The sequence below is a fragment of the Cydia fagiglandana genome, chromosome 7, assembly GCF_963556715.1.
Source record: "Cydia fagiglandana chromosome 7, ilCydFagi1.1, whole genome shotgun sequence".
In the NCBI taxonomy this organism is placed as follows: Eukaryota; Metazoa; Arthropoda; class Insecta; order Lepidoptera; family Tortricidae; genus Cydia; species Cydia fagiglandana.
In genome coordinates, this window is record NC_085938.1 from 14,144,989 (window position 1) to 14,160,058 (window position 15,070).

A 15,070-nucleotide genomic window follows, 5' to 3' on the forward strand; every position below is an offset into this window, starting at 1 on the left:
TTCTTCTTTTAAAATGAGTCGATAAGTGATATTCACGGAGCATACGGGTATCTAATGTTTTCGAAAATAACGTTTACAGTTCATAATTCTTATGGAGCTACGAAATAAGCACTTTCCGTGCCTAAGTATGTCAGAAATTTAAAGGGCCTTATGTACTGTAAAACGTACAATACACGTTGGAAGAGGTAATTCGCAACTCGTGTCAACACTCCCTCGTGTTATAATTTATCACCATTCGTTGCGAATTTCCTATTTTCCGCCTTGTATCGTAAATATTGAAAATCTCAAATATTCAAAATTCAAAGTTCGAATAAAAGTTACACGTGCAGAATTAATTTATCTATAGTTTTATACTTAGGTACTTACACTTACTATACTACTTATTCAAGATTAGGGTTTCTGCTCGAGAATTCCCGAGGCGAGAAATCTCGAGAAATTTGTCCTAAGTCGAGACGGGAAAAAAATATTCAATGCCTCGAGAACTCGAGAAATAAATCTCTTGTGATAAGTAAAAAGATAACACGCGTATAACACATGATGTGTCTATAATGTATTTCTTTAGGTAGTTAAATAAATATTAACAATGTTTTTTGTTACGTTTTCAGGTAGGAACCTCCTTGAAACATTTATTACCAACCAAATAAAAACTACCTTGATCCGATCCGTCCCCTATCCCTAGCTAGAAAGCTTTAACCGGTTATCATGTTTTGAAACTTTTGAACTATCATGATTCACGACATTCATGTAGTGTCTTTTTATTGAAAAACGCTTTAAAAAAAATTGTTACGAATTATAGGACCATGCAATAAGTGTAATAACAAATATTACAAAACTAAATTACTATTGATAAATCAAATCATCCCAATATATTCCTTTTAGCAAAATATTACAATTTTAGCAGCTTTATTGTTACGTTGAGTAAGTACTTACGAGTAGTTAATATTACGTAGCAATACTTCTGTAAGTTTTGTCACATCGAGTTAAATTTATTGACTTGAATATTTGCTGCCTAATAAAATACCATATTGTAGTTTGTTTACATTTTGTTGAATACCTAAAGAAATACACTATAGCATAACACATCGCCGGTGCGCACGCCTGCACCTATAGTTTTTTTTTTGTTGTTGTATTTTTGATTATTAAGTGCAATTTATGGTGATTAAAAATGTACCATATGTTTGATTATTGATCTCACCTACGACTCCTACAAGTCCGATTTGTAAGAAAGCAAAAAAAAAAATAACATGGTGGTTTTCGGAGCTTTCAATATTTCTCGAGATACTCGAGAAACTCGAGAAATCTTGGTCGAGAATTCCCGTGCCTCGAGAAATTAAAAAGGTCAAGAAACCAGAAACCCTATTCAAGATATAGATCGTCAAGCAAATCTTATCAGTAAAAAATTAAAATTTTCTATGAGACGCTATCACTTCGCGCCTACATTTTTCAAATTTGCCGCCTTTTTCTACTGACAAGATCTGCTTGACCAAGTATAAATAAACAAATTAAGGTACTCTAATTCATATTTATTTGCTCTATTTATAAGCACTGAAAATCACAAGTTTTAAACTAAACCTAAAACCAAACTCCTTTACAGTAAGTAGTTTGCTAAAGCAAACCGCAGAGAGCGGATCATTTTCCTTTTTACTTCGGCCTCCATGTTCGTATTTTGACCTCTTTAAAAGGCTTTGAGGCCTCTTTTGCCAAATATATAGTAAGTGGGCTTGAAATACGAGAACGCCCTTGAATATCCTAATAATCCAATATTTTTGTATAAGTATATACCTATTTTATACTACCATCGCCCATACTGTTAACTGTACGATGTGTACAGTCGCCATCAGATATATCGGAGCGGCCAAGGTGCTCACAAATATCTGAACACGCCTCTATTGTCAAGGCGTTAGAGTGCGTGTTCAGATATTGTGAACACCTTGGCCGCTGCGATATATCTGATGGCGACTATACAGTTAGGAGTGTTGCTGTTTGTAGTTTGTACCTATAAATCCCCACATTCACACTCCTACCGTGTAGGCCGCCTCGTAGTCCGCCTCGTTGGGTAGGATTGTGTACCGAGGCGGATTAAGAAAGACATGCCTACGTCGTAGGTTCTAAAAATGGTTGAAAACATACTCGCTATACATTTAAAATATTGTAGGTACAGTCAGCATCAAAAGTAGCAGATCAAATTATGTAGAATAGACTGTGACAGATACTTTTGAACGCAACTGTATCAAAGAGAGTGTAGAGATATAATACAAGTCCCTTAACCTTTTATTTTCATCCTTAGTTACAAGTAATATAAACAACAATAATTAAAGCGTTCAAGTAAAAATTACAAACTAAACTTAAAAATAAACTATAAATAGAAAATTTGCCCCAAATCGCCGTCTATTTGGAAAATAATTAGGATGCAATACAATACTTTCGGTGTGTTGTTTCTGGAAATATCGATTGTGGAAGTAGACTTATTTTTAAATAGTAACAGTATCATTACGTCCAATGGAAAACCGCTGTTAGGATTAGGATAGCTCACAATATAGAGGAAAGAAAGCAAACTGATAAGGTTTACCTGGACTTTCAAAAGGCATTTGACTGGATCAACTGTGATAATCTATTGCGAAAAATGGCGGAAGCAGGTTTCTCGAGAATGTTGTTAGAATTTTTTGCTGACTATTTTTCTGGCCGTACGCAATATGTAATTTACAATAAAGCCCATTCTACGGCGTATCCAGTAACGTCAGGTATAGGTCAGGGTAGCAGCCTTGGTCCCCTCTTATTTTTAATTATAATTAATGACCTGCCCGAAATTGTTAAGCATTCTACCGTACTGATGTTTGCGGATGATGTCAAACTGGCAAAATCAATCCAGGATACGACCGATGCTAGTAAACTCCAGTCGGACATAGATGCCGTTCATCGGTGGGGTTTAAATAATAGTCTACACCTAAATACCGCTAAATGTGCAAGCATGTCATATTCGAAGACAACCATACCGGCCTCACGGTTATACACGCTGAATGGCGAGGTCCTCCAAAATGTACAAACTATGCGAGACCTCGGCACGTGCTTCGATACCCAACTAAAATTCGATCAAAACATAGTGCAAATCTGTAACAAAGCGCGTAAGTCTCTTGGGTTCGTCTTAAGGCAGTCCAAACTTTTTAATAGGCACCATGTCATTTCATTACTTTATAACGCCTATGTCCGTAGTGTGCTTGAGAGTAACTGCATCATATGGAATCCGCATTATCAAAAACATGTTACCTTAATTGAAAGAGTTCAAAAATCATTTGTCCGTTACCTCTATTATAAAATTCATGGCTTCTACCCTTACATGTACCCAACACTGTTTGTACTAGGAATGGTATCATACCAAAGCCTTGAAATGCGTAGACGACTTGCTATGGTAAAATATTTCTTTAAACTGATACGAGGCACATTGGCTAACCCTTCCTTATTACAATTTGTATCGTTTAAAGTACCACTACACATTAGAGGTTCCCTCCGTCCACGCCAACGGCCGCTATTCCTGGTCCCGCACGCCACGATAAATCTGAGCAACTCTCCTCTGTATGTGGCCTTGAACCACATCAACAATATTCTGCTCTTTGACCCAACACTGGACTTGTTCTCGCAGTCAGAGTCGAGATTTCTGGCCACAGCCGCTCGCTATTTGGAGTCAATTAACACTCCTACCACAATACAGTATTAGATTACTTCTTACCTGTGCATGTCATGTTAGGTGTAATATGTGCTCAATATGTGTATCAAAATTAATGTAAGTATATTAAAATTTAAGTTGACCTACCTATAAACTGAAATGTATACGTGTTTATCTTATAATTTAACAAAATGCTATTTATGTAATTAATCATTTTATATTTTTGTACTGTGACCTATAACTTTCATGTTTGGCAATTCGCTGTAAATGTAAGTTGGTTAAATAAAGAAAATAAGAAAATAAGGATGCTAACTTGGATGGGAGCATCCATTGACAGACTTCCCTATAAAAAGTGCCCGACGGCCGTAACGATACAATTAGGCCTTTAGAACTTTTTACTCTAATGTTACATTAAAAAATCTATCTGACTATACGAGTATTACCAATTCAGCACACGAAGGATGGCTGGTTTAGGTACTTATTCTTAGCAACGGCAATCAAATGGAATTGGTACATCCAGCTTTGATGCAGTACCAAACAATACCCGGATCACCGGATAGGTACTCTAACCAGTCTAACCTACGGACAGTATAGGATGAACTACAGTATCCTGTCTCCGAAAATTTAGCAATTCATGTTCGAGTTTCAAATCTCAGAGACAATGACTATTCGTCATTACTAATCCAGATTTATCGAAGCTAAGCTGTGCCTTCGGCAGTAACAATTTGCCACTTGTTTTGCCTGAGATGTACATTTATTCTGGTGACAATAAACTACTGTATATTAATCTACTCTGATACCCACAGGTCGTAAGACGCAATCAACTCGGGCACACAACAAATTGAAGACCGGGTGTAGACTCCATTGACACGTTATTGATTCTGCCTGTCAACGTAATTGCTTGCGACGGCGAGACGGGCAGGATCGTAATACGTATGCCAGAGTTCAACTTGTCAATTTTACCTCACCCGAACATATTTGATGGAAGGGTGGATTTATCCGGGTCAAGTTAGAAATTATACCTCTGGTAACTAATCTCCATAGAAAATTACATGTTATTAAAGTTGTATGTAGATTAGATTATCAAAGCCTCTGTTTGATAACATACCTATATATGTACATATAGGTATGTGTAGGTATTAGATATGTTCCTTTTAGTGTTCTGGCAGGTATACTGTGTGCTTTAGTAACACAAGATAGCTCAACCCGGCTCTGGTTATTATCTAGTGCAGCACTGTTGCCATTCAGCGTGGAATGCATATTTGAAGCTTTTGGATCGCGTAGGGATGAATTCGGGTATAAGTTTGTGTTTTGGTAGGTTGCAATAGTAAAATACTGGGGATTTGTTAACGAAGTATGTTGTGGATATTATCTTCGTACCAATACCTACATATACAGGGTGTGTCTGACCTTGGAGCATCCAGGGTTCGATTCTACTCGCTAAACTGAGCTACTTTTATTATGGCACCAACCCCGAAATCCCGAATTTTTTTTTTACTTTTTCATACATTTTGGCTGATCAGATGTCGACGTTTTCTATGGAAAAGCCAAATAATTTTCCCCGATTTTAGGGTTGGTCCCATAGTCAAAGTAGCTCTGTTTAGCGAGTAAAATCAAGCCCTGGATTTAAAGCCCCATGTTCAGACACACCATGTATACTGTGAATTTTTTTATAGATAGTCTTACATTTTAAATAATACGAATATTTTACAAGCATTAATTCATATAATTTGTAAAAAAAAAAATCTCTTTCGGGCGTTAAGGTTATCTAACATTCGGATTAAGGCTGCACCGAATTAAATTGAACCAGAGCTAAAGCTGAAGACTCTGCCAGACGCCCGGATGCACTTAGTAGGTAGGACACTAGGTAAGTATAGCAAACTAACTACCAACCAAGTAGACCGGTTTCACTGATCTAAAAATATCACTGATACAATACAATTTCCATGATAGATTGTGTTGTCTGTCGTTGCCGCATTATTGTCGAGATTAGAGTATTTGTAGAATCGACACTCATTTTATCAAAGAAATTAACTCTGCATCAGTATATACAGTAGAACCCGGTTAATACGATCACGTTTAAAACGATTTCCCGCATAATACGCCATTTTACGCCGGTCCCTGCTACTTTAGGCCTGTTTTCATACATTTTTTCACGGTTAAGACGACTCGCGTCCCGCTTAATACGCCATCTAAAATTCCCGTTACGAACCATCTGAACGTTTGTGTTATTGCCATAACCACCGTACGGTCGTATTGTTATGCAATACGCCGTTAGTCAACATTTTTTAATGTGTTTATTACCTACCTTAGGTTTTTTGTTTTGTCTAATATCTTTTGTCGGATCCTTGTCGGCGTGAGAATGTTATGCCATCTGCTTGGCGGTTATGGTCCACGGAGTGCAAGCTATCGCTCCCAGATTTTTATTTGCAGTTAGTTACTTCACGACTTTATAGTTGAGCCTATTGTTAGTGTACCTAATCAAGATTATTTAACCGCGTGTTAACCTACCCACACTTAGATATCATTCGCTCATTATCACCGCTGCGGTGTTTGTACATGAAATAATACTAGTTTTGTATTTCACGTTTAATACGATTTCCCGTTTAAGACGCGTATTTTGCTAGGTCCCCTCAGAATCGTCTTAAGCGGGTTTTACTGTAGTTACTTAACGTTGCACTAGCAAACGCAGGTCGCAGGCGCAGTCGATATGGACACGTGATATAATTTAATTAAGGGCTTAAACCATAAAAATTAGTGGTTCTTACCACATTCTTTGAAACACAAGTACCTACCTACATAAATGAAAACACAATACAAAACGCACCTACAAGACTGTAATAGCAAACCAACTCCCACTATTCCACATCAATTCGCAATGCTAAGTAATGACGAATTTTCATCATTCTGTGCGATAAAAACCGGCCCGTTGAAAAAGGAAACTCGCTGATTAAGTCACTCGAGGGAAAAAATAAATCGAGAAGCGGCCCTAACGACCGTCAGGGGAAGTCATTAGCTGATGTCCACTGCTGCATGACTCAAATCCAAATTAGATTCTTTTTCGGCGTAAGCAGACACCGCCACTACATTAATTAGTGGTTACCAAGTTTAATGTGGCCGGTCAAATTTTGATAAGTAGTTGTGGGTTAAAAATTATCGCTTCTCTTACTAGCGGTGTCTCGACTACCTACTTTATACTACGGCTCAAGGGACGCAGGTTGATCAAAAAACAACAACAATCACAAGAAATGACGTCGCCACTTGTTATTATAAAAGCAACTGCCATCTGACCTTCCAACCCAGAGGGGAAACGGGGCCTTTTTGGATTTACCTAATCCTGTTTTCTCACGATGTTTTCTTTCACCGAAAAACGATACGGGTTAAAAAATTATGTCCGACGAAATAAATAACAAAGGTGTCATTTCTAGTGTGGACCGATGGTGGTTTAGGGTTCGGATTGGGCAGCTATCGGGCAAGGGTATATACGGCCTAGAGTAAAACCGAACCTTCAGTTTCTGTTTCAGCAGAAAATCCGGTTTCGGTTGGACACTAAGTAGTAATTTATAGTAACAGCACCAGTCATGGGACATTTAAGAGGAAATTTGGAGTATTTATGATATTTCCCGTATACATGTAAATGGTCTACCGCTTAGCGTGTTAAAAGATGAAAGTCCTATCCGTCTTTCATGTTTTAGGCGTGTTGTATCAAAGATACAGCAATTAGTTTCCACATATTTAACAAATTAAAACTATGCTTTTTTTCTCCAGTCATGGACACCAAAGCTCCAGTAATGGGCCCCCGGTAATGGACGTGGATCCAGTAATGGGCCCCCTATAATGGACATTGCTCTATCAGTATAAAATATTGAAATGGGGAGAAAGTTAGAGAAAAAAAATCAATTTTTGGTATAAGCTTTATTGCTGAATGTATTTTTCTTTCCACAGCCAATTATTATTGTATTAGAGCCATCGAGACAATTCTAATATACCCAAACACAATTAGTTAGGGTTTATTGCGATAAAGTTCCCATGGCCACCTCCTGTCTCCATCATAAGATTAGGTCCATGTTATCATAATATTGCATTATCATCCGATTTACATACTTAATTACGTACTTACACAAAATTTAAACTGAATCGGAAATCGAAAAGTGGCTCAAATTCAGCTACCAAGATTGGACCCACACTAACTAACAGGGCAAGTTAAATAAAAGTTTGGAAAAACGATATTAATTTATCCGAAGTCCGAGAATACCTCCTGATTGACATATTTCGTAACTACATTTTACTTCTGTATTGTTTAAACATGAAATTATGGCATGGCAAGCATCATTCTTTCAATTGTCCCATCATAGGAGGTACGCAGTTTTACAGCTCCTATAATGGGATTGGGCCAAATACCACTATTTTTTTACATCTGTGGAGTCACAACATAGTGTGTTGTAATACCTTATCTCATGGTAAATGCAATTAACAAAACACATTCTAGTTTTCATCAAGTATTAATTAATTGAAATTTAATAAATTAACTCACCTCTCTTAGCGAAGTTGTTAAGAATTCGTAGTGGTATTTTTTTCCAGTGACACGACAACTTTTGGGTTGACGCCAATTTCTTAAAAAGCAACCAAATTTAATGAAACTTCAAACTGAAACAGCTCTAGGACTCTTATTTATGATAATATACAGCCAGTGTTTATAAACTACTTTTAGATACTTATTTTAGAGGAATTATGTTTTTTTGTCCCATTACTGGTTCCACGTCCATTATAGGGTATACTACTATATAGATCTATATTAGGGCCAGGCCGATACAGGTGAACTGCAGTCTAGAATTTCCTGCTGCAACTTATAATTGCCTACTGAACCTAGTTGGCCCGCAATTAGGAAACTTAATAATATACTTTACCATTAAAAATGGCAATTTTATGCCTTTGACAACCGCATATATTTCAGGAAGAGCAGAATAAGTAGGTACCTAGTACTTAACACAAAATGTAGCTTAGGTATAGCATACCTAAGCTTTTATAACTAAGACTAAAATACTTGTACCTATTAGATATAGCGCGACGCGAGTGCGCTAAGCGCATTAGCAAGAACAGGCTTCAAACTTTAAAAAATCTTAATATGATTTGATATTAACGCGCACCTAAATACAACCCACAAAGCGATATATACCTACGTTATTGCTATTTTATTCAAGTTGAATTTTTAAGTTTTAATACAGCTTCAATGTTATCTAACTGCACATTTTGAAGTAAAACCTGCTCTTAGTTACACAACAAACGTGCAAGCTTACCATCAATAATAGCCCTTAGTTAACCAATCAACTATCAGTCACCGACCTATCGCCGAGGCGAGTACCAAACGCTTTGTTGATTACTCTCCTTTGTTTCAACACCTTTGCCAGCTCCCATTTCCTACTTTCAAAATTAGTTACCGGCTCTCTACTGTTTCACGCTCCTGCATTAGGTACTCGCCCCTTTGGAGAATGCTTCGTTATGAGGAGAGGTAATTTCATTTTAGTGTTGCTTTTTCGATGTGTTCTAAGCTCTAGTGGATTTGGTTTGTGTGTTTGTTTAAGGCTTTAAGCATAATTAACAAACAAATTACTCTAACACACAACAAAGATAGGTAACTATTTCGTGATGTTAAATTTTAAAGATTATTTATATAGTTACTCAAAGTAAATGGACATATCTAATATACATACCTAATGGCTATAGGCCTACATATAACTGAAGGCGGTGTAGGTGCATAGACAACGCACATGTGACACCACTGGAATTACAAGCTACAGAAATCACTGTTTACCGACTGCAACAGCGAGCTGTGCGCTTGTTTACCTCTACGAAACCTAATAGAAGACCGAGTGTTACTAATTATGGACATAACTGGACTATGAATATAGACTCGCGGTGCTCTAAAAATATGATTTTAAGCAATTAAATATTTAAGAAACATGTAGATTATTATGTTTTATGTGGGCCTTTGAGTGTCGCTTCGACCAAGCTGTGATCTATTGTGACGGCCCTTTAAAGTTCATTACTAATGCCCGTTGAATCCAGGAAATTCCAGATTCTTTGGGCCGTAATGCTCTGTACCTCATAGGGTTCCAGTATATGTCGCCCTAGGCAGGTACTTCTTTTGGACATTAGTGGTCCGCAGGAGCAGAGAATGTGCATAGCAGTCTCCTCTGACTCTTGGCAGAACCTGCATGTCGCATCTTGTTTTTTCCCTATTTGAAACATGTGTTTGTTAAACTTGCAGTGTCCAGTCAAAATTCTAGTGTAGAGAGATACTTGCATACCTTAATGAACTATTTATCTATCGTCTAGCAATAGCACGTCGCGCCTTATTGCGCGCGACCTGATAATACCTAGGTCAAGACGCGCTACGACGACGAAAGATGAGCAATGCGGGCACTCGAGCAGTAGGTATCGGGTATCCACCAAAATAAAATTCTTGTTACCGAAGAAAATAAAAAGCAATTATTAAGAGAATGTAAGCAATTCAAATGCACATTCCTAACCCCTTTTACGCGGCTAATCGGTGTTGATCAAATATTTAATTCTTTGACCGCCGCTATACGAGCCGGCGGCACTGGCAATGAAAACTCGTCCTAAGAAAACAATGTGTCCCAACAAAGAAAAACTTACCTAAATTTAAGTCCATACGGTTCAATTTCATACGACGTCCAAATTTTACGCTATTGAAACCGAAAAGCTAATCTAGCAAGTAGGTATGTAACACTTGAGAAATGAAACTCATTCAAAATATGCTAGATCTCTTTTTGATACCTAGTACCAATCCTAGTACCATTTCCGTAAGTGCAAAAAACGGCAAATTTAAAAAATGCAGGTGCGCTAGGTGCGAAGAGATATGTATTGTTCCTTAGAAAATTTGAATTTCGCGCCTTTTTCAACTAACAAAGTTGTTTGACCGGCATTATTTTACACCTATTTCGTGGTTAAGAGGCAATAACTTAGTTTTTGTTTTATTTTCAGAAAAGAAGAGAGAAGACTACAGGCGCCATCTATTGTTAGTCCACTACATTTGGACGCTGCATGGGAGGCAACTGGTGGGAGGAGCAGCCTGCATGTCGCGTTACGTAACTTTGTTGTGGACGCGGAATGTTGTATAACATCACATTACATGCCAAGTTATTGATCAAACTACATTACATAACCTGATGTGGTAATGTCTTTTGTAATCGCTGAAGATGCTAATTCAAACAAAATTAAAATACAGTTCATAGTTGATCATTTATATTAATCAAAGTTGTTCACATTTGGAAAAGAGTATAGACACATTTTGGTATATGATTGGTTACATAGAAGAGTTTGCATAACAATATTATATTAAATATGTATTCTCTACATATAATTATAGATTATTACGGATCCCCTGGATCTTTAATTTCTGAAATTGAATTAGCCTTCAACCTCTTAGCCTGTGTTGCTTCCCCATCATTATTCTCCTCCTTACATAATTCATGTAAATTATATTTCTTAAAATTATAATAATCCTCCACAATGCTCAACAGGCAGATTCCTTTTATAATTTCAACGATCACACAGAGCCCAGGGTTCTTCAAATCAGCCTTGTTACCGCCATTCTTTAGCGCTATCATTTCAGCGAGCTCCTTTATGACCAAGTCCCGAGACACACTACTGTTAAAGCGTTTATTAAAAATCACAGCAAACGTTGAAGACTCCTTCAGGAAATATTTGTCGAACAGCTTTCCGGCACACTCCATGATGTCAGGCAGGTTTGCTTTGCAAGTCGCCATGATGGGGAGTAAGCGCATGACATGCCGGGTTTTTTGGACTTTTGTTTCCGACAAGTCTTTGATTATGGCCATGGTCAGTTCTTCTGGACTGGGCAGATTAGTTTTAATGAAAATGCAGTTGGACGCGCCGGTCTCCACGACCTGAAAGCGTTTGTGCTTGAGCGACTTTTGCGAGTCGACTTTCATACACTCCACCTCTCGTTTTAGCGCATCGCCGATATCAGTCTCTTCTTCAGATTCACTGCCGGAGCGGTCCTCCGCCGCGGCCGCCGCCTCCTGTGACTTTTCACTTCCCAAATCTGGATACACCTTCTCCGCATACTCATTCAGCAGATTGTAAACTTCTTTCACGCAGTCTTTCTCCCTGAAGTTACACGTGCAAAAAAAGCCGCGAAAGCCGGGTTCCAAGAAATATTTGTTCCTACGCTTCCGAAAGTAGAACTTCTTCTTTTTTCTTGTGTCACCCATTATAACCGTTTGTATGTAGTGAACTAAAAGATATCTTTTAACGAAGCCTGGACTCTGGAGTATGATATAACAGATTATTACGTATTGAATTGGAATTATAAACTCACAATCATACCATCAACATGTCAAGTTGTCAACAAACGTCAAACAAGTTGTCATTTAGGTTAAGACGTTTTTACGAACCTTAACTCTAAACACGTATCTTGCACGCATCGTGCATCTTAGGCAGTCTATACACGATAACAGGTGTCGAAGGACCAAGGCCTGTTCACTTCCTAAGAAAGTTATGTCCCCAAATAATTGCGCATGTGTGCGCCTTAAGCTTCTATGTGTGCGTTGGCCTCCGGGAAAAAGTTGCGAGTAATAAAAATAAAAACATTTTTCTACAGCAACATTGCTCCCAACTCTGATTTAAATTATCACGAATTTTATACAATATTAATCATAAAACGGGACTTAAAACGCTTAAAACTTAATTACATGCGATTAAGTTTTATAATGAATATTTGCTTCCAACTGTCTTTATCAATGTTCATAAAATATATGGAGGGTAGGTACGTCTACCCACTCTGACTCTAATGACTCTGTCCAACTGCTGTGGTTAAAGTTCAAATAATACATATAACGTGTACCGCTACGTACCACTTAAGACTGTAAGTCTGTACCTACATGGATTACAGCAATGCACATAGAAAATGTGCTAAATGCGGAGCAACGGCTGTTGAAGCAGCCAGAGTGAAAGTTACAACTTTAGTGGGTTCAGAAGGAACCGAGTCATAACGCATCTGGAAAGCGTATTAATTAACCGTGAAGAAATGTATGAATACAAGTTGGAAATCTGTGTAAAATGCCGTGTGTAAAGTGTAGTGTATCTGTGTGTAAAGTGTAATAGGTAGGCATGCCTAATGTTATTTGTATAAAAGGTACTGAAAACTTTGTGAATGCGCTTTATTAATGTCTATTTTTTTATTAAGTTGCCAGTTGCCAGTTTTCAGTGTATATTTTTATATGTAAAACATTTTTTATTAAATAATATATATAATGTTATAAACATAAACATGCCTTTTATTTAAATCAATTGATAATACCACAAACAAGGGGTAATATTTGCATCTTGCATATATTTCGTGATATGAAGATAACAAATATGTTTATCAACAGAATTACTACCTACCAATACCCGCCAGGCTAAACCGGTTGTCAACTTTAGTTCCATTGGTACACAAAGACGGCGCCACTAGTATAAACGTATAAACGGTTGGGGACATTTTTTTGTATGGAGTTACCGTTCTTCTCCTAGTGAGTATTATATTCTTTGCGAAGGACTAAGAATTTGCGAGAGAGGGATATCTCACTCTCACTTATGGGTTATGGGGCAGTGCACCGTGAACTTGGTGCGGTGCGATAATGTGTGCCAAATTTCATTGCAGAACAGAGATTTTGGTATTTTAGTCAAAATGTCGTCACCCATACCTAGGCATGCCAGGGGCAAGCTAGGCTAGGTGCACCATTTAGGTCGATAGTTCATTACGTCTCACTCTCTCATTAAAGTAAAATGTGAGACGCAATACACATTGAACAGCTGGAATACCACCCTAACCGAAGCAAAAAAGCCAAAAAGGTGCGGGCTGCCTACTTACTACAAATACTACAATGCATTTCTGCATCTCCGTCAAAATGGAGTGTGGTGAATTTTGTGACTCCAAAATAACAGGAAAAGTTTATAAATTCCTCATTGCGCTTGCCGTTTTATGTTTTATATGACATAGAGACGGGCCTAAGCCCCCATTCGCACGCCAGCTTGTTGAACGCGCGTTAAAAAAGCGTTTGAATGACACAAATGTATAGCCATGTATGTATTCACACTACAGCGGTAGCGCTTTTTATACTTCGTTTTTTTTAGCATTAGAAAGAACTTGCAAGAAGGTAAGCGATCTTGACATGTCTTTTAATTGAAAAACGCTTTTTAAAATTCAGAAACTATTACTTATGAAAGCAGAAGAATATAAATGATCGTATTAGATTCATAATTGTTACATATTTGCCGCAACTTATTTTTAAAATGTGTTTTTCAATTAAAAGACACTTCAAGATTGTTTACCTAATTTCTAATGCTAAAAAAAACGAACTATAGAAAGCGTTGTTGGATTTTCGACTTTAAGCCTTGGCCGTTAAATCGAATTTAGAGTGCGGACAGATTCAAGCGCTTTTTTAACGCGCGTTGGAAAAGCTGTCGTGTGAATGGGGGCTAATGGTGGTACCTCGGTCTGTACCAGTGGAGTCAAAAAGATTCTGTTAAATAGGTAAAAATATCATAGTGCCAAGTAAAGAAATAACTATTTAAATAGTAATTTATTTTAAAATCACATATCTTATTTTATACAGGGTGATTCCGGGGTCGTGGAGCAAGCGATCAAGGCATGATACACAAGCCCATACTGAACAACTTTTACTATGGGACCAACTCCGAAATCGCGAAAAAAAAAATTGGTAGTTTCATACATTTCGGCCGATCACATGTTGTCGTGTTCTATGGGAAGGCCAGTTTTTTTTCGCGATTTCGGATTTGGTCCCATAGTAAAGCCAGCGATCAAGGCATAATACAGTGATCGGCCGAAATGTATGAAACTACTATGTATAAAAATACTATGTATGAAACTACCAATTTTTTTTTCGCGATTTCGGAGTTGGTCCCATAGTAAAAGTTGTTCAGTATGGGCTTGTGTATCATGCCTTGATCGCTTGCTCCACGACCCCGGAATCACCCTGTATAAGTTCATAATTTTTTTTCTTAAAATATGTGTACCTACTTATGATTTATATAATAATGATTTTTATTTACAATCTTCCGTAAACATTTTAAAAGGCTTAGACATAATTTATATAAACTAGAAAAGTAAATTAATTATAATTAATTGGTGTTAATTAAACTATGACTAATTAAAGACAAAATCTAAAAATTATCCATAAATACTTTATAAATACTTTCAGTATAGATTTTGCATTGAAAACCGATATAATAACTCTAAACATGTAGACAACAATAATTATTTATATCATCCTCACACAATAATCCAATGCATGAATTTTATTCACATATTGCATACCGACTCTGGTCAGAGAATCATGTCACAAATTTTACTGGCTTTAC

At 37.3% G+C, this 15,070-nt stretch overlaps 1 protein-coding gene across 1 annotated transcript; it reads right to left on the minus strand.

Annotated features, from left to right (window-relative positions):
- Positions 1-10,910: 10,910 nt before the first annotated feature.
- Positions 10,911-12,097, minus strand: LOC134665970 (THUMP domain-containing protein 1 homolog). The gene has a single exon (XM_063523028.1). It carries the CDS (start codon positions 11,917-11,919, stop codon positions 11,056-11,058), a length of 864 nt encoding a protein of 287 aa, XP_063379098.1. The 5' UTR covers positions 11,920-12,097; the 3' UTR covers positions 10,911-11,055.
- Positions 12,098-15,070: the final 2,973 nt, after the last annotated feature.